This window comes from Trematomus bernacchii, unplaced genomic scaffold, assembly GCF_902827165.1.
Source record: "Trematomus bernacchii unplaced genomic scaffold, fTreBer1.1, whole genome shotgun sequence".
Classification (NCBI taxonomy): domain Eukaryota; kingdom Metazoa; phylum Chordata; class Actinopteri; order Perciformes; family Nototheniidae; genus Trematomus; species Trematomus bernacchii.
Genome location: NW_022987662.1, coordinates 1,336,139 through 1,357,328, shown reverse-complemented (window position 1 = coordinate 1,357,328; position 21,190 = coordinate 1,336,139). Strand labels below are relative to the sequence as shown.

The 21,190-nt window shown below is 38.8% G+C and overlaps 2 protein-coding genes across 3 annotated transcripts in view; one reads left to right on the top strand and one right to left on the bottom strand.

Annotated features, from left to right (window-relative positions):
• The window catches only part of LOC117487019 (kinesin-like protein KIF3C), a 23,638-nt gene extending 10,298 nt beyond the window's left edge, over positions 1 to 13,340 (top strand). Inside the window, exons 2-9 of one of the 2 annotated variants that reach the window (XM_034135662.1) lie at positions 4,557 to 4,658; positions 4,927 to 5,049; positions 5,286 to 5,294; positions 6,727 to 6,845; positions 7,331 to 7,447; positions 10,204 to 10,312; positions 11,068 to 11,213; positions 12,272 to 13,340. In XM_034135662.1, the coding sequence (XP_033991553.1) occupies positions 4,557 to 4,658; positions 4,927 to 5,049; positions 5,286 to 5,294; positions 6,727 to 6,845; positions 7,331 to 7,447; positions 10,204 to 10,312; positions 11,068 to 11,213; positions 12,272 to 12,359 (813 nt within the window). In that variant the 3' untranslated portion in view covers positions 12,360 to 13,340. The remainder of the gene's footprint in view (positions 1 to 4,556; positions 4,659 to 4,926; positions 5,050 to 5,285; positions 5,295 to 6,726; positions 6,846 to 7,330; positions 7,448 to 10,203; positions 10,313 to 11,067; positions 11,214 to 12,271) is intronic. The other variant, XM_034135663.1, reaches the window with a different exon arrangement.
• A 3,512-nt stretch (positions 13,341 to 16,852) lies between these two features.
• LOC117486873 (toll-like receptor 5) lies at positions 16,853 to 20,632 on the bottom strand. The gene is made up of 2 exons (XM_034135457.1): positions 20,505 to 20,632; positions 16,853 to 19,920 (listed from the first exon to the last, which is right to left on the bottom strand). The coding sequence occupies exons 1-2, from the start codon at positions 20,550 to 20,552 to the stop codon at positions 18,040 to 18,042; spliced, it is 1,929 nt and encodes a 642-aa protein (XP_033991348.1). The 5' UTR covers positions 20,553 to 20,632; the 3' UTR covers positions 16,853 to 18,039.
• Between the last annotated feature and the right edge of the window lie 558 nt (positions 20,633 to 21,190).

Below are 21,190 nucleotides of genomic sequence, written 5' to 3'. Positions count from 1 at the left end.
TCTTAAGCTGTACATTTTCAAAGTAGTTCAAAATCAAATCCACAGAAATGACTTCCTTTAAAAATTACAACAGTTTTACTTTGAATGGTCACATGGCATTTTACGTCTAGATGTATCCACAGCACCCGAGCAATAGCTGAGAGTATGCATCTAAAACACTCAAACACGCGTGCGCACACGCACACACACACACACACACACACACACACACACACACACACACACACACACACACACACACACACACACACACACACACACACATACACACACACACAGGCAGACATTAAATCTGCTTTATTGATCGAGGAAATGAGAAACAGAGAGGCAGCGGGGATCAAATCTGAACCTGCCGAGGACTGAATAGATACAGGAAGGTTTATTATGACATGATGAAGAAACTGAAGCTCTTCTGCGACCTTGTGTGTGAGTGTGTGTGTGTGTGTGTGTGTGTGTGTGTGTGTGTGTGTGTGTGTGTGTGTGTGTGTGTGTGTGTGTGTGTGTGGCTGGCAGTGAAACATAAATCCTAAACGATGCCTGGAAACAGAATAATGACTCAAATGACAAGTGAGTCACCTCTCGTGTGATTGAAGGTCATCTGGACTACAATCTGAGTCATTGCTCCTCAGAAATTGCTGCCTGACCTGAACATTAAAACCCGATTCTGTAATGGTGACCTGTGAGGCCATGACTGCAGGGAACATCAGGATATTTTTTACAGTGAACTCAAATGTGAAGTGTAGTCAATGCTGGACTTTATTTGAGATTGAACGTTTATTTGTGACCGCAGAAACAAAACAAACTCAAAACTTGGTATATTTTGGAGCGTTAATCACATGACATGATCTTCCTCAGCAGATTTTATCATGGAAATATAACTGACATTTCCCTCCTCCATGTTGGCTTAACCCTTATGTTGTGTTCGGGTCTCCCGTGACCCGTTTCAAGTTAAAATTATATAATAACTACGCTCTAGTTTTTTTTTATCAGAACAAGGCTTCATGATATCCTCCACAACAGCTATATAAACACTTCAAAACTGATTTTGACCATTTTTGCCAAGTCTGAAGGTCTCTAAAAAAAAAAGTGTATTTTTGGTGTTCGGGTCTGGGGAGACCCAGCAGAATTGTTTTGGGTGACTCGAGGTCAAATTTGGCCCAATCAAGATTCATCTTTGACTTTAGACACCCCTCCCCCACCCCCTTCATCCACTGTAACAATAATGTTTCGCAACATGCACCTGGTCTCCCCTCCCCCCACGGGAACTCCACCTTTCTCAAAGAATAGAGTGGCGAAGTCACCCCCATCTACTTCCGGTCCATGGGACCTTATTTCGGAAAAATAATGTATTGAAGTCAATGGAGAGAGAAAACTTATCTTTTGATCCCGTTTGAATTGTGCCATGAATTACACATATGATGTTTGTCAATCTTAAAAAATAATTTCCTTGTCAAAAAAGTCACAGTTTGTCGTAAAACTGTTGAAATATTAGACTATGAAAAATACGCAACTAGAAAGACTACAAATCCCAGAGTCGCGTAAGTGATGTCACAATTGTTTTCCTCCACTAAGAGATAGCTAAGATCAGCGCCATATAGATATAATCTATCTATATGGCGCTGGCTAAGATAAGATAACTTTAACAAGATGCCTGTGTGCTTAGTACCAGGTTGTTATCAAACCAGCAATGGGTCTTGCTCGTTCTTTTGCTTCCCGTCTGATGAAAGGACCAGGAGTGGCTTGATCAAGTTAGCTACCTAGCTAGTAGCTAGCACGTTAGTTAGCATTACAGCCATGTCATTTTTATTAGCCTTAACATGAAGTAACATTAAGTAACCCAAAATGTTAAACAGTAAGAGTAGTAGTCATATTTCGTGAACCCTTTGAAGAGTACTGTCACCGGTGTGATCATTCTATAATACACAATTTAAGCCCGGGGGAGAAATGCTAACGCTAACGGTAGCATCGGCGATCGGCGATCTTTTCTACGTCATGCTATCTGCACAAATGGTTGAAATTAAAAAGACCAGGCAGTTCAGAGAGAATCAAAGGAAGGCAGGCAGGCAGCTTTGCATGACTTTCTTCTGGACGTGTTTCATTGTGGTGATAGTGAGGGTAGTCAATCGTTTTGTTGACAAGACAGTAGTGACGGCCATCTTGGTGACGTGTGTTGTTGACCAGAGATGTAGTTCCTTGAGCGTTTCACACAAACAAATATGTTACTACACAGTTTTACGACACATTTTATTTTTTTTGACTTGCAAAATTATCTTTTAAATTGACAAACATCATATGTGTAATTCGTGGCACAATTCAAACGGGATCGAAAGATAATCTTTCTCTCTCCATTGACTTCAATACATAATTTTTCCGAAATAAGGTCCCATGGAGGTCCACCGGAAGGGGAGGGACTTCGCCACTCTATATGTACACTAACACTTGAACCTCAACACACACATGCACGTGTGCAATATGTGGTGTAATGTGTTTTGGGCCATAACATTAAATTACAACAGGATTGTACGGTTATGAATGCATAATAAGTTAGTTATGATGTAGTTAAAACAATATTGGATGATAGTCATTTTTTCTTTGTGTTTTGGACTGAGATAAATCATGGGTCAAAATTGACCCGCGAACACCATGAACGGTAACAGCTTTTGAACACAACACACGGGTTAAATCAACAAGGTTTAGGTAGTAGTAATTCTGCAGACTATGCAAAACGTGTGTGTATGTTACTAAGTTCTGTTTTTGTAATGTTGAGGGTCGTTTAATTCACTTAAAAAAAAACTACTTTTTATGGCAACATGGCTTCCTTAAATCCAGTACAGCAGGACTTTGTTTTCTCGTATGAACTCAATGCTCGTACGCTGCTTTTATGTGTACAGTGCAGCAGAACATAGTTTGATTTTAATTGGATGTTCCTGCATTTGATAATAGGTTCTTTGACACAGTTTCATGAACCCAGTGGGACTCACTGTGAATCTACCCAACATAAAACATGAATATGCATTTTACTCACTAGATAGTAGCTTGATGTATGTGCCTGGTGATAATTTGAGTTTAATATAAACAGTCAAACTGTCTATTTAAGTCATAAAAGCCTGTATGTATAAAGGATTGTTATTCAACCAGCCTATAAGAAGAGGGGGGGGGGGCATGGGATGCATGAGAGAGAAAACCTATGACATGAATAAGCCCTTTAATGAAGCTGAAAGAATATGACAAAACACAAAGAGCAGCAAAGCAGGCAGTCTCACACACACACACACACACACACACACACACACACACACACACACACACACACACACACACACACACACACACACACACACACACACAAAGACAGCTCAAACAAAGAGTCTTTCTGTACAGACCTGCTGCAGACGCATCCTCTCTGAAGGACTCTACTGTACGCTTTGCATGAGTCTGAGTGTGTGTTTTTGTGTGTGTGTGTGTGTGTGTTAGTAATGAAGGATGTATAGGCGACACACATACAGTCTTTTTGTATAAAGTCCTGAGACTGGAATGCTGCCATTATTAAATGGCTGTGGCCCCTGTTTGCCCTTCTTGGGGCCCTTTTTTCTTTCTATTCACTCCCCTTTTTTTAAAATGTCCATCCTTTCTTGTCTCTCAGTCTTTCTTCTCTTCTGTGTTCATTTGCTGCCCTCAGGACATAAATATCATGTGTGTGTTTTTGTGTGATTCCCCTACGAGACAGATTGCATCAGTGTGACCCCGAGCCTTTAATCTCACAGTTACCAAAGGCGCTTTAACCAGAGGCATGAAATGACGATGATGCTTCATCACAGTTAACAAACAAGGCCATTTTCATAAGTGAAAAATAATATGTGTATCCGCACGATCAGCTCTTAAATGTAATGAGTTAATCTTTGGCTCATGCTACACGCTTCCACCAAGTTTCATGAAAATGGGGCCTGTAGTTTTTCAGTAATCCTGCAGACAGACAAACTAACAACAGGAAAGCATAACATCTTGGGGGAGATAATTCAAAACATAGCCTACATTCGTTTTTTCAATTGATGTTAAGATGTTTCACATAATAGTCTAAATTAAAGTCAGGAGATGTCAGTAGAAATTATCCTCTGAGGAACATGAATAACTTTACACAATGTCATCCATCAATCCATCAAATAGTTGTTCAGATATTTCAGTCTGGTTGTGATTCGTGTTTGAAGCGTGACTACGTTTTAGCCGAGCTCAGCTTGTTGTGTCATGGTGTCATCATGAATGTTAAGCTGCCCACTTCCAGCTCTGTCTGCCTCATCAGCACAATACACACACACACACACACACACACACACACACACACACACACACACACACACACACACACACACACACACACACACACACACACACACACACACACACACACACAAACCCCCACAATGACTCAACTGTTTGATGTCCAAATGAACTTAGTTTGACCTCAAGAACGACACTCAACCCTTTTCTTTGAAGCTAAAAGGACCACATAAGGTATTTGTTCCTAAAAAGAAATACAAATATTATTTTGTTTTCCTCAGGCAATGGAGAGCAAGCTGCTGGTCGGTGGGAAGAACATCATGGATCACACCAACGAGCAGCAGAAGATGCTGGAGATGAAGAGGCATGAGATTGCTGAGCAGGTAAACCTGAGTGTGTTTATAAAGCCCAAAACACATCAAAATCAGAATAGCTGTATTAGTCCCACAGAGAGGAAATGTACAGCAGCACATATTTCTATCACTACAGTAAACTGCATTTACCTGTCAGATAATCTTAACTTTAACAGAAAATCACTGAAGTTCACTCACAGTTTTCAACAGCACTACTTTAAAGAAAGGTTTAACCTGTGTATTGCAATGGAAAAAAACAATGCTAACAGAAATGTAACGTGTTAATTGGTGTTTCCAGTCGAGCAGTGAGAGGGAGATCCAGCAGCAGATGTTGGTGCAGGACGAGGAGACGGTGGAGCTCAGAGAGACGTTCACCTCTCTGCAGCAGGAGGTGGAGGCCAAGACTAAGAAGCTCAAGAAGGTGCACAGACACTGCATGCTTATACAATTTATAAAAGTATACACAATTGCACATACATTCTCATTTAAGCTGCAAATACACACACGTTTACAGCCAGAAGACATCCAGATATCTGTCTTACATGCACACACCTTTCTCTTTGTTCCTAATGTCCGTATATCCCTCTTCACCCCTATTTGACCCCTGACCTGGATCCTAATGACCTCCTGCCTGCGTTCGGACACACACTTAAATAGTACCTGAAGGTTTGTCCTGCCGTCCCCTCCTCTCTGCCGGACCTTCCCCCCCCCCCCCCCCTCCGTAACGCTCTATCTCGGGCCTCTTCACACCTCTCATGCTAACCTTCTCAATCCGTTTTTGTCAAGTTGCTCAGGACCTGCCACTAAATCCCTCAGTGCCATCCATGAAACAACAAACCCTCCCCTACTTGCTTCCTACTCCGTTGCACGGCCAGCAGGACTAACCCCAAGTGTGTGTGTGTGTGTGGATGCCAATGTGATTAATGACCCTGTGATGATCCTTGCTCTCCTGATGCCCTGACGTTACCTTCTCCTGAGCATGGTGTCGTCTCTCTGAGGATTAAGATTAATCACGCTGTAATTTAAGAGCTCAGACGGCTCTTTTTACTGCTAAATTACAACAGAGTGGTTCATAATTGTCAGAAAGAACTTTTTTAAAGGGTACTTTTGGTATGTTTTAACCTAAATCCAATTCTTTCTCTGTTTTTGCATCTAAGTCACTATTGAGGACAACCATTTCTTTAGTTGTTCCATTTTTGTGCGAGAGCGTTGCAGACAGCAGTTGTAAAATTAGCTTCAATTTAATCATATCGCTCCTCTGACTTCAGTAGATTTCTTGTTCTGGTGAGGTTTTAAGGAAAGGAAATGCAGTCATGAAACATACTGAACTTCCCTATCAGTGCTCTATTTTACAAAGTATACGAAAGCATATAAACTCACTTAATGCGTGACCATAAAACGATACATCTGTCTAGTTTTGCAGTGTTTATTTACCTGCCGTCAGTATCTCTGACGGGCCTGTGGCTAATTAAGCCTTTGTGTTACGTTTAATTCAAGCTTTAGTTCCATGAATATTTTATATAAAAGACTACGAATCACCATCTCACATGTGATGCTTGGACAGTTTCCCAGAAACAAGAGGTAGAATGTGAATGCAAGGAAATAATCAACAAAACACCTTTTAATCCATCCGAGACGTACCTCTTGAGTTTCAAGCATCATGTCCTTGTGCACTGGAATTCTTTGCATGGTCCACATTTTAATACTTTTCAAAATCTCAAAATGATTTTAATATTAAATGCAATTCTTAAGTGTTTTCTTTTCTAAAAAATGAAGCTGTCACAACCCAAGTTAACTACCAGCTGCTTCTCACAGATCAGATTCTCCCTCAGAGAGGAACACTTGCAGAGTCATCTCTCAGCTAACTACACTCAGGATTAACCTACTTGTAAAGCCTGTTCACTCAAAGCATGAACAGAGGAGGAAAGAGGAGGAGGAGAGATGGAGGGCGGCCATGTTGCCTCGCTCCCATTGGCTGCCCATCTCTCCAGACACCAGTGCCTCCAGTGCTGTTGCTACAGGCAACCAAGCTACAGTTCCTCAGCGACATCTCTCCCCCTCCTCCTCACCCTCTTTCTTTCCCCTTCCTTTCTCATAGCTGTATGCCAAGCTTCAGTGCATTAAAGCGGAGATCCAGGACGTGAACGACGAGCACGTGAGGAGCCGGCAGGAGCTGGAGCAAACCCAGAACGAGCTCACCAGAGAGCTCAAGTTCAAGTGAGTCTGAAACATAAACAGCACAGAGTCCGCAGAGTCAGCAAATATGCCGGCATGGTTCTGCAAACACGTCCGAAATGTGCATGTTTCATAGAGATGACATACTGCAAACACTGACAGAATCTGGTGTATTGCCAAGTACACAAACCATGGATAACAAATAAACATAGTATGAGAATACAAATTAGTATAAAAATAATACTTGAAAAAAGAAAAGTAATCTATATGTCTATACAAAATTATACTATGAAATTATATATTTTTTTATAAAAGGAAAATGAATATAATGTAGAAAAATACACAAGTTACTGTGAAAAATATGGACATTTTATCTGATTTAAAGGTCACCTATCATGCTATTTTTAGGAAATAGCATAGGTCTCAGATATATAAAAATATATAAAAAACATTTTTTATTTTTCTCTAGTAATGTTTGTAAAAGTGCACAATTCAGACCTTTTTTTCATCAAACTAACCCTCTGCAGGTATCTGATCATCGAGAACTTCATCCCTCCGGAGGAGAAGAATAAGATCATGAGCCGACTGAACTTCGACACCGAGGAGGACCAGTGGAAGTTTCAGCCTCTGGTTCCCGCAGAAAGGTCAGAGAGTCGGGATGTTACTCCCATCTGGGCCATCAGGTGGAAAGAATGAACTCAGAAATCTGTTTCATTTCAGTCAGGGGTCACAACCTTTTGACCTGCTTGCCCTCTGTGTCCAGTGGTGAAATGTTATGAAGTACATTTTGAAATCAGATCAGAAATACTTTTATCCCGGGGAAATTGCGTTTTACGTCAGTTGTTGTAAAACGAAATGCTTATATAAACATAAGAAGTAAAAATGTGCAATAAAAAAAAACTAGATCTCACTTAAACATAAGAAAATGAATTAAAAATGTCCAATGAAGGATAAAGTAGAATACAAATTATATATAAACATAAGAAGTTAAGTGCCAGCATATTTACTCTTACTGCTCTATGCAAATGTATACTTCTTCTCTACTACATTTTGAAAGCAAATTGTACTTTTTACAACTTCTTAAGTTACAGATTAACATGATTAGATAACAAATCTAAATCAACTAATAAAGAAGCATTGACGTATAATTATATGTAGGGATATCAAGCAGCGGTTTATTAAATAATTAATTAGCTTCAACTTTACCAGCTGTAATAGACCAATGCAATAATTATCACAACACATGTATATACAATATTATCATAAAGTGTAATGTATATGATGCTAAAAGGGTACTTTTAGTTTTAGTAGATTGATAACAATACATTTTACTTAATTAAGATTTTGAATGCACAGTATTTGAAGAGTTTGGTTCCAAAACGCTATAAATCCATTTTGATTAATTTGAGTAAAATGTGTTTTCTTTACCAAGAAAAGTGGCAAGTGAAAACCACTATTTTCTGTTTCAAACTTTCACATAGCATATTGAGGTTATAATAACAATACAAATTCAAATCCAGATTTAGATTTTCAAAGATTTATTTAAAAAACTGATTATTTTTTTCCCAAAATGAAATAAATCCATGACACGCTTTTTTCCTCAAAATGCAATAAATCCATTGCATCAATATAGTTAAAGTTATTTTTCATATTGAAACTGCAAAAATACATAACAGTAAGTAAGTTGATCTACATATGACAGGGTTCTTACGGTCATTAAAAACCTGGAAAAGTCATGGAAATTCAAAATGCTAATTCCAGGCCCTGGAAAAGTTATGGAAAACAATATTTTTCCCAAAGTTTTGGAAAAGTCATGGAAATGTAACTAAAGTTGCATCAAATATAATTTATATTTGATCTAATCGCCGAAATAGTAATACTATAATGAGAATAAATACTGTATCGTATAGTAATGAAACGTAAAATGGCATTTAACTGTCGAGGTATTTTGCTGGTGAGAGATTTGAGTTGCTTTAGCGTGGAGAAGCTAGTAAGCCTACTATTGGATTTGTTTTAGATAGGCACGACATGTTTCATATGCAGACCTTATTTTCCTGTTCCATGTTAAAATATACCATTTTCAGTGGTACCGCTGAGAAAGAGTAATTTTTTTGGTCATGGAAAATTAGGTAAAGGTCATGGAGAAGTCATGGAAAAGTCATTGAAAATCATTGGTGAAAAATTGATATGAAAACCTCTGATATGAAAACCTCTGAACTTGGTCAATACTAATCTTATATATGGGCACTGGGCCAAAAATACATCAGTCATCGCTCCCAACATTTATTTAACGGGTCATCTTGTTAATGCTACACATTCATTAAAATAATAAAACATTACATGTGAGAAAAATGTCATAACAACAATATCACATTAGACCACAGAAATTCCCAAATCACATTCCTCTTACATTCATCTTTGCCATGTTACATTCATATAGTTGACTAGTGCTGTACGATTGTCTTGTGCATACTATAAATCCATTGAATTAATATAACAATATTTCTGTGTAAAAACATTCAACAACTTATGGTTCATTAAGAGTGGAATGGTCACTCTCAAAAGGCTGGCACAATGGGCAGCTACTGTCAAAGTCAACCTCATTTATCTGTGACTGAGAGAGTGCATCATCATAGAAGGCACGCACATTGTCACTCACACCAATTTCAGATGTTAGGTAGGTAGTCCCTTCTAGTACTCCTGCTCTTTCTAAAGATCAGAAATATCCATAAGAAAAGACACATTTTGAACAATTTATGAATGCAACTTTTACTTAAAGGTGGGGTAGGTAATTTTGGAGAAACCAGCTCGAGTGCGCTAGAATTTGAAAGTACACAACCGGAAAAAATCTGCCCCTTCCTTCAGACTTCCTTGCAGAGCCCCTCCTCCAACACACACGAACGCACACATGACCAATGAGGGCACGAGATAAGTTTGTGCACAGATGGAAGGCTGACAGGCAGGTAGGCCATCCAGTTATTTTAGCCGGGCCGGCTAACATGATTGGTCGTGCTTTTTACAGCGCCACGGCTTCCACAGATGAATTTTTTTTTAGCAGCATTTAATATATTCATTGCTATCGGGATGTTAAGAGCATTCCATGGAATATCACAAAAAGTGTTTCTGAAATAAATTACATACCCCACCTTTAAGCAGCTATTTGAGAACATCTTCCAGCACTTCCTGTATCACTCGCTCTTCTTCTGTGGTTCCTTTCCGGTCATCCCCCAAAGCTATTGGATTAGAAACAGACTTGTTAACTGTCGATGTTGTTAAATTCACAACTGGAGAGAAAGAGTGATGTTTTTCTTTTGAAGAGGAGCTTCTTGAAGATGCATCTTGGCCTCTTGCTACATTAATTCCTCATTGATTGCTTCCCGTCTCTTCTTCTTCTATTCAGTAAATCCTCGCAGATGAAGAAGAGGCCGGCATCTGCAGTTGGATACAAACGACCAATCAGCCAGTACGCCAGGGTTGCTATAGCAATGGGACCTCACTCCAGATACAGGGTAAGTGTGTGTGTGTGTGTGTGTGTGTGTGTGTGTGTGTGTGTGTGTGTGTGTGTGTGTGTGTGTGTGTGTGTGTGTGTGTGTGTGTGTGTGTGTGTGTGTGTGTGTGTGTGTGTGTGTGTGTGCGTGTGTGTGTGCGTGCGTGCGTGCGTGCGTGCGTGCGTGCGTGCGTGCGTGCGTGCGTGCGTGCGTGCGTGCGTGCGTGCGTGCGTAAAGGAATACTTTACTAAACATCGACCTTCTGATTATGGAAATAACAACCCTTGAATGTTTGCTATGTTATATTCTTAAAAAATTATATTAATTTACCTTTGAAAGTGGAATATCGCTTTAATTCATTCACTTTTTAAACCACAAGGTGCATAATGACCTTGAGGTTAAAATCATAGATAAATAAAGTACTTTTTTCACAATGACTAAGAATATGTTTTTTACATTATCAAAACACATTTACACTATAATATAACAGGTTTTGTTAATTAGGTGATAATGATTATTATACAGTGTTTTTAATCTCTATTAAAAACTATGAACAAAGAACGATAGGTCATAAGCATTGAGCAGAACGAAATCATAATATAAAAAAACCTAATTCAACTTGAAATATTTAAACTAATCAGAGGGGATTGGAAGTTGAATCTGGCACCACAGTATGCAGTATGCAGTATGTGATAGTCCCTAAAAAAAGAGAATTACAGGCTTGTGTTTGATGTGATAGAGACATTATGAATTAACAAATGAACGTGTGTTTTCAGGCTGAGAACATCATGTTTCTGGAGCTGGACATGACTCCTCCGAACACCGCCTCTCTGGACCGATCCACAGACTCTGAGCCGAACCAAAGCCCCTCTCTGGACGGATCGCCCACCAAGGAGGGCGGCGTCCGCAAGTCCCGCTCCTGGTGAGCCTGAACTTTATTTATTAGCATTACATCATCTTCTAATATCGTCTTACCCCACATGTTTTTTTTATTCTTTATTTATTTAGGGTCACATTTTATTAAAAGTACAGTTTTGCATATCATATATTTCTAGAGACCCGAAAATGACAAATTAAATACTGAACGAAATTGGTGAAATAAAATAAAAACGAAAAAGTATATAGGGGTTGTTTGAAATGACAAATGTACACATGTATCTACTTACACACACACATTTATATATAGACAAACATGTACGTACACATACATACACATATACATACATATATATATATATACAAACATGTACATACACACATATACACATACACCCATAGATGCATACCCACATACCCATACTCCTACATCAACATACATACCCCACATTTTCATAAGCGTCTGTTAATTGTGTTTCTTGGTGCGTAGGAATTTCTTCTTGAATAGTTTTTCTACTGGACTAATTATCTAATATTCTGACTTAATTGTTTAACTGTAAAATGTCCCGCGCCTTACATTTCATGATCACAATAATATAAAAATATGATTTCCCATCATTGTGGTTATGTAACTACGGTAGATAAAAATCTGCCAGTGTACCGTCAGCATTTTTTGTTCAATGAAATTGACTTTGTCCTGGCATCAGTCTGTTGTATAAAACTGATAAAATATGATGTTTTTCACCATAAAACCAAGGTTTGTTTTGGTATATTCAATCTGTTTATTATGAAATTCAACCATTATGATTTATAGTATAGATTTGAAGAAATATGTGTGTGCAAAACGTGCTTTTACTGGCCTGTATGTGACTAGTGTAATGGGTTTAGAGTCAATGCGTCTCTAAATGGGATTATTAAGGATCAGCTGCTCCCTCTGTGGGTGGTCCTAATCTCATGGTTTATCTCTCATTAACTCTGCAGCCTGTAATCTCAATGTTGCTTAATAATCGTAATTAACCTGTGTCTAGACTATAGGAAAAGGCATATATATACATCATACATTTACATTTTTAATTTCTACTTCTTCTTTTTTGTTTTTTGCAGGTGCCAGACTCCAAAATCCATCACTTCCTCTTCTTCTAATGTCTCCTTGGCGGCGTGTCACACTGCCACACCGATGACGGCGCAGTAAAGCTTTAGTGGAGAGGATTTATTTTATTGTTATTTATTAAATTCCTCCACTTCTTCTTCCTTCTTTTTCTCTTTAAAATGTTGGCCAGTGATCCTTTAAAAGACTTCTGAGACACACCTGAGGGGTGATAAACTAAATTACATGTGAAGGATAGGCTAAAAAGGAGGTGATAAACTACAGGACAAGAAACTAAATTACCTAATGAACTTCAGAAACTCTTTGAAACGTCACTTCCTGCTGTTCTACGGATGTAAAGACCCACCAAAACCTCTCTTCCTTTGCATGTTCGAGCCTCGGATCATCCTTTAAAACAGCTCAGTGTGTGTGTGTGTGTGTGTGTGTGCGTGTGTGCGTGCGTGCGTGCGTGCGTGCGTGCGTGCGTGCGTGCGTGCGTGCGTGCGTGCGTGCGTGCGTGCGTGCGTGAGTGTGTCTGTGCGTGTGTGCGTGTGTGTACAGGGCTGTATGATTGCCAGTGTGTGTGTGTGCTTTAACTGTACACTGATCTGAGAGCTCACAAACTGCTTGAATCGCCTGTAAGATATAAGTGTAAATATTTCATGTATTTGGGGGGGGTTCGGGGCAGGCTTCGTCTGTTTTCTGTGTAAAAGTGGGGACAGTTGGATAAGAAATGCAAGAAGAAAAGTAGAAAATATTGGTGTGATGTGTGTATTTGTTGGTCAGATGAGCTGCTGCGATGACCGTTAACACAGCTGTTTTCTGTCATTATTCCTCTGTGTGTCCTCCACTCTCTGATCTTAAAAGCAAAGCCTTAAAATAATGATTACAATTGAATAATGTGAGGTTGTCACACACAAAACACTTGACTTGGATTTTTATTCATAAAAGTCCATCAGGTGAAATGTGTACCTCTTTAAGATCAGTTTCCAAGGTCCATTTACCACAGTAACATCACTAAGGTACTAATCGAGCCTAAAATCACAGGAACGGTAGCTTGATGAAAACAAAGTGTTAACTGACTGACGAGTTGGATTTCGTTTTAGAGTCTTAATCATGTGATCATCTGATATCAGTCAACTAAACTTATATGATGATAATGAAGATGGAGATATTTAAACGTTGATGTTGGGCCTCCAGTGCAGCGGGTATTGAGTTTGTTAGACCGCAGTCTGCAGGCAGGTGTGTACAGTTTATTGTCACTGGGTTCTTTACTGGAGGTTAAGAGCAGCAGACAGTGGGGGGGCAAGGCGGACTAATTATCACTGTTTTATTCATGCCACAGATCCAGTATCAGCTGAACCCCCTGAGAGCACAGAGCAGCCCTTTAAGAGTGTATATAGACAACATTTATTATCAATGAGCTGCTGATTTGTCTTGTTTTTTAAGCATTAATTTTACAGTATGTTATACTTGGCATCGTCCCTCTTTGTGTGCACAATGTTTCATGACCCAAACGTGAATGATATGATTGATAACAGCTAATAATGTGTCCGAAATCTGCAGTGATATGTCAGTGTTGGAGTATTTTAAAGGTATGCAACATTTACTACAAATTGTTGTTGCAGTAAAATATGTTTATCACACATTCCCAGAGCACAATGTGACTTATTTTGTTTGACCGTGGGGTTCAAAACCCAAATAATTTGATATAAAACAGAACATTTTCATATATGAGAAGCTAGAGCCAGAACCTCTTTGACCTTTTGGCTTAAAATATTGTTTCATAAGAGGGTTTATTGACACTTTCTCTCATCATATACAGTTAAAATGACCAAATTAGGGGGTTTAGGGGTTGAAAACAGTTAGATTTGGTTTTCAGTGGATTCTAAATCTGTGTTAACCTGCTTCCCTCACTGTCTCAAACATGTATGGATGCACACTGAGGATTGTGTGTTTAGTCATTGGTTACTGGGCACATCATTGACCCAGTTTGTTAGTTAAAAAAAAGAAAAGTGACTCAAAATGCTCTGAGGCTCCATGGAAATATGTATAATACATGCAACTGTAATGAAGTGAAATATTCAACACAAATTGAAGATATATTGTAGAATTAATTGGATTTGGAAGCATTATAAGGGCCACGTTTACATTAGTTTCTCTTCAGAAAAGGGACTAAAATGATGGTATTCACTGTAAAATGTGATACATTGTTGTTACTGAAAATGGCTCCTTTTAAATATATATCTGCTGTGTTTATTTCCCCTGTGTATAATGCAACAGTCTGCCTCAAAATATCCATGAAATATGATCTAAATTATAGAGGAAGACAGTGAAACAAGGATGAATGTAATTCGGTTGAATGATTAAGAAAACAAACAGCTGTTTTCCAGTCTGTGTTGCCTCAAATATTTGCTAATTTATAAAGATTTTGCCACATTAGTCTATAAAATCATTCATGTACATTTCCCGTGTGTGTGTGTGTGTGTGTGTGTGTGTGTGTGTGTGTGTGTGTGTGTGTGTGTGTGTGTGTGTGTGTGTGTGTGTGTGTGTGTGTGTGTGTGTGTGTGTGTGTGTGACGCTATGGGGGAGGATGTCTGCAGGGATCTGAATACAATCAGGAAGTGACTGTGGAGGAGGTGGATACGGAGCCTGTTTCCATGGTAACCTGCCAATGTAAAATGTTGGGATGGATGGGGGGAGGGGGCTGTATCTATATGTATGTATAACATGGTGACGAAAAAAGAAAGAAAATCAAATAAAGATGTTGTCACAGGCGCCTGCTGTTCCATCAATCATGTTTAAAAATCTCTAATCATTTTTTTAAACAGTTAATTTATGTTATTATGTTGTTTTTGAGGCTCCGTTCGTTTCATTGAAGCAGAAGCTGTTCTTGCTGTGATCTAAATAACATGCAACATTTCCAAAATCACTTTAAAACGACACCACAGACCAGATACACCTACATAATAAAACAACTAGCTCCATAACATGGCATCTAATAGTTAGTGACGGATGTTTTGGAAAAGATGCACACATATGCACAACAATTTAGCATTATAATACCAAATCTATGAAATAATCATACAAAATATTTAAAGAAGACATATTATGCACATTTTCAGGTTCATATTTGTACTTTGTGTCTCTCCTGGGACATGTCTCCTTGCTTTAATGTTCAAAAAGCTCTTTATTTTTCTCATACTGTCTGTGCTGCAGCACCTCTTTTCACCCTCTGTCTGAAACCAGAGCCCAGTCTGCTCTGATTGGTTAGCTGGCCGGCTCTGTTGTGATTGGTCAACCGCTTAGAGATGTCCCTCCCCTCGGCCTATCATGTACAATGTGTTGGAGTGCTAGCCAATAGAAGCACAAGTGTTATATACTGATGTCACTATGTTACAGAAGCAAACAAAGGAGTCCAATGGAGGCGTTTCAGGCAGGTGTGTGGGGGAGAAACTATTCAGCCTATTATTTGTCAGTTTTCAAGTTTGGATGTCTTAGGGGTTGGGTTGAAAAATCTCTAGTATTCAATATAAAATATACCTCCAGTCAGTCCGTTTTCAGGTGTTTTACTAGTTTCAAAGTAGTCTGAAACACACAGACAGTCTTCTAGACGAACACAGAGATTTATGAGCGTCACCACACACATATCACATAGTCAGGTCTGGTGATGATGACTCACAGGTGACACACACACACACACACACACACACACACACACACACACACACACACACACACACACACACACACACACACACACACACACACACACACACACACACACACACACACACACACACACAGGTCTATAAATTCACTCATGCCATCAGAGTTTTAGTGTTCTCCGCTCTCCTCCCCCTCCCTCCCCATATTTCATATTTTACGAGCAGAGAGCAGCTTTAATGGGACACATTTTCAATTCAGCCACACTCCAAGTTAACATCCCAGGATAAACAAGATTAAATATAGATTGTTCTCTCTTAATATTTACAGGTACAATTAGAACAAATTAGATCACAGAACCCTCTCTTGGATATTAAAATAAGAACACTGGTGTTGTTATTCATCAAGAACATCTCACTGACAATGAACACTTTTTTGGTAATTCCCTAATGACATAACTCTCCTTAGCACCAGTTAGACTTTTTTATCTAATATTCATCCATCATCTAATGCTTATTCTGCTCCCTTTTTTATGAATTCATGGGCTATTTTTCTATAATTTATCTGTGTGAGACTGCACACTTAACCCAGCTGGGAAAAGTCTGGTTGGCATTGTTTTAAAAATGTATAGTTGTTTATTTGAAAGCAGCATTGAGGCCAACAGTCTGTGGTTAATATGTGTGTGGGTTCTGCCCTCTGCTGTAAGAGGAGGAAACATCTTCATAACTTATGATGCAGCATCTGTACAAGCTCAATGCTAATTTCATCCATAACATACAGTAAATCTACTGGGAAAGAAGTATTTATCATAGTTGCCAGAGTTATAATTGTATTATCGAAGCTTTCACTGACATTCAATTGGACTGAAAATAAGATATCCAAATGGTCTGCTCATGTAAACTAACTCAGACAAACAAATAAACCACTTAATGTCACGATATGAGCACATATACTGCAGTAAAACACAGTATAGTATTTATTGAAAAAAATACAGTATCTTGATCTGCAAGCGGCTGAAAACCCATTCCCTAATCGTTTAACGTTCATAGTTGTTGGGTATGAAAAGCTATAAACACATTTGTGTTCATTTGACTTTGTTCCTTAAAACTCTGTTTACAGTTGGTGCTGTTATATAGTTAAAATCCTCCTTGTTGTACAGATTGTGGGCTGCCATGAATTAGGGTAGACAGCATATTTAATTCAGGTCACACAGCTACAGCATCACACGAACTACTACCACTGTAAAAATAATGCCGACTAAATGGTAAATTATGAATGAATGTATGTCTGCTGCTGGTTCAACAGAAAGCTGAATGTGTTTAAATGTTGGAGCAGTCACAAGAAAGCGAAAAGCTTGTAGGCTTGTTCTGCAGCTCCCTCTGTTGGTGAAAGGATGGAAATACACTTGTGTATGATGATAATGATCATTATTATTCAGAAGATTACTATTGATTAAGCCATACAGAACAAAAATGTCCTCACCTTTACCAGCTGCAACATTAAACTGATTAACGCATTAATGCATTAATATGACATTATTTTTGTTTTGTTTTCTTAACAGCTATTTTACATGATTATTAGGCTTCTTTTTTGTTAGGCTACTTTAAGTACAAGTAAAAATGGTGGTACTTTAACACAATTACAGCTTTAAATGCATTACTTTTAGTTGTAACAAATTACTTTTATACTGTAAAATATTAAAAAAAAAAAGAATTACGTGATATTTCATCTTTATCGAATGCATTTGATGGATTTTTGATGGTCACATACTTGAGCGGTGATTTAGTGACTACAAATGCAAAAGGAAGTATGGATACCTTCAAAAGTACTTAATCAAATAAAACGTTTTTTATAAAGTACATCTGTTGGAAATGCTTTGTTGCAGTAGATTAAGCAACACATTGATTTCATTTTACAAAATCATATACAATTTGACATTTTAATATACAAATGTATGATATGGTCTATGGAGGTGATTAATAAAATGGATTTAACAAACTTTTTATTCAAAATTACATTATTTCACAATTATGAATTCATGTCATAGAGAAAACACCATGTGATAGACTAAAATGAACATTACATGGAACTTGATGTTCATACTTGTTCACTGTTGCTTTTACTGCTGTGTGACCTGAGTGGAGTAATCTAACAGAGGAACTTTATAGAAACCAGAAGGATATTCACACCTGAGATCCTCAACAGGACTGAGGAAGGTCACATTGGTCTTGTTCAGCCAACTCAGGAAGCTCTTCAGGTTTGAATCACAGTGAAATCTGTTCATATTTAAGTCGAGGAAGCTGAGAAAGCGTAAAGCAGCGGGGTCCGGGGAGGCTACAAAGTTGTTGGAGAGGTTGAGTACTTTGAGACTTTTGGGTAAGACATCATTGTGGAGATAAGTCAAGCTGTTGGAGGAGAGATCCATCTCCACTACTGATGTGAGGCCCTTAAAAATGCCTTGAGGAAGAGACTTCAGCGCGTTGAGTCTCAAGTCGACACCAATCATATGTCCAAGATTGTCAAACAAGTTCAAGCATCTCCTCTGAGACCAGATAGCCTGCAGGGAGCTGCTGTGAAGATCCAGAACTTGGACTTCGTTTAAACCAATTGCTGAAGCTCGTCCACTGAGCATGCACCTCCTGATTGTGTTTCCTCCGTAGAGAAGATGCTTCAGGCGCTTTAACTGAGTAAACAACATGTGAACATCCCCAAGGTTTGTTAATCTGTTGTCCTGAATGTTCAGATGCATGACATTACCAGACAACCGTGCAATACTGCTCATTGACGTCAGTTTATTGTCTTTCAACAGGAGGTAATCTAAACTAGGGAGGGATGCAGGGAAGCCGAGGTCACGCAATGAGTTTCCTGTTAGATACAGTGCTTTTAATTTGGGAAGGCCACTAAATGCGCCATAACCAAGAGCACCAATGTGATTGTAAGACAAGTCTAACACTTCCAGGTTTGTCAGAGAAGCAAAAGTGTGAGAGTGGATTTCCCCCAATAGGTTGTGTGACAAGTTGAGCATTTTTACATTTCCCTGTAGACCTTCAAAGGCATTTCTGTGTATCTGATTCACTTTGTTTTGGGAAACGTCAATGATTGCGACTTCTTTCAGTGGACTAAAAACCCCCTGTTGCAATGCAAATATCCTGTTTTTAGACAGATCCAAAGTGCGGATTGAGCTCTCATTTAGTCCTTGAAACGTGCTCCGGTCTGGATCAGGGAGGTTATTGAATGAAAACCCTTTACCCATGTGTCCTGACATAATGAGGTGGGAGATCTTAGTGCCCTTAATTGCTGAGAAAAAATGCCTAGATTTACCCACACTGAACCCATTGTTGGACAGATCGAGTGTCTGAAAGGACATTCCTCTGAAAGGATTCCCACATTTCTGCCAGTCAAAACGTTCATTTAACATAGCCTTAAGGTGAACAGAGCCCAAGTTGAGAAACTCAAAGTTCTTCCCCTGGAAACCAACCAGATCAGACTCACATATTCTGTCAATTTTGTTCAATTTGAGATTAAGAACTTTCAAATGAGTCATGTTTGAGAAGAACATTGCAGGCTGGAGAGTCTTTATCTGGTTACCAAACAGGTCAAGAGACTGTAAGGACGACAGTGGCTTCAGAAAGTTCTCCTTCAGGATGGTGTCTTGAAGTGAGCAGTAATCCAGGTGGAGATTCTGCAGACCGGACAGTCCAATAAAAGCCTGAGGTTCCAGCTGAAGGCCGATGTTGAACCCGAGCACCAGCCTCCTCAGTCGGCTTTGACCGCTGAAGGAGTTGTTTCTGATCACAAGAGGCACATACTGCCGTCCGAGGTCCAGCTCCTGCAGCTGCTCCAGCCCCGACAGGGAGGAGGAATTAATCTCAGAGATGTGGTTCATCTCCAGGAACAGGTGGGTGATGTGAGGAGGAAGAGGAGGGACCCAGCGCAGGTTGTTGGAGCCACAGTTAGCTACAGAGCCAATAATGAGGCATGATGGAAAACAGCCTGGCACCTGAGGGGACATTAAAACATTTAAATTAGATGTCATTTAGCTGATGCTTTAGACATGCCTTACGGGAGCAATTTGGAGTTAAGTCTTGCTGAAGATCACAGCACACATTGACTGCAGGAGGGATCGAATCACTGACCCTCTGATTGATAGACGCCCATTTACCCCTGAGCTACAGCCACCCTAATGGATCAGTTACTAATTAATGTTTAAATGTAAACAAAGATTTTTTTCGTGTTGTGTTGGTTAGAAATATTTTGTGTTTGATGTATATTTTGAAGTCAAATCTGAACAGGTTCCAAAATATAAAAAAACATGCATAGAATTTAGTGAGTATTAGTAATAGACAACACATATTTTACTTTTGGAGCAGTTAAATATATACAAATAGATAATGCACAAAAGCAATACATTTTTAAAGCATATTATAACGTCCTGTTGTGTTGCCTTTTCTAATGAAAGAGTTAATAGTTTAACATATTTAGTGACATCACGAAGGGCTACATAAACACTTGTTGTCTTAAAATGTAGATGTTTTCTACATGTTCAGTATAAAAAAAGTGTAATTTTAATGGTATGTTACCTACCTGAAGGAAAACACAGATGACGACCACCTGAAGACCCAGTGTCCACATCCTCAGACTGTTTGAAGAAGTAGAGTTAATAGATCAAATAATGCCCCACTGCTGCAATGTAAAAATCAGAGCTCCATTCTGCAGAGAATTCTGTTGGCAGCGCTTTTATCTCCTAATGTTTGCGTAACTTCTGTCTGGCATTGCATTGATCCTACAGTGAAAACCTGACGCAGGTTGGGAGTTCCCTTTCTTTTGGTCAGATTTACACAAGGAAGAAAAGTCCAGTTGCGTGTTAAAGTCTTGTGTTGCCATGCACTCTATGTTTTGTTGATGTTATTGAGGTTAAGATGGTACATTGACTGTTTTCCAAAAATCTTGATTCCTGTCTCCAACATTTTCGGTTAGATACACTTTAAATGTCATTAATATGGATTTTAGAGGATAATTTAAACATCTCTAATGTATCAGAGTAATAATTTGGCAAATATGTTAATTTATGTCTACATCTGTACCATCTATATTGCCTGATATAGATACGTTTCATATAGATATGCTAAACTATGATTATATGCTCAAGGCTTTGCACTTGTCTGTTTGGGAAACTATCCAGCAAATGATTGTCTAAATTACTTGGCCTATACAAAATGGTCAATGTTTTTCTTTTCAATACGAAAACCCTGTAGAGTCCACTGTGTGTG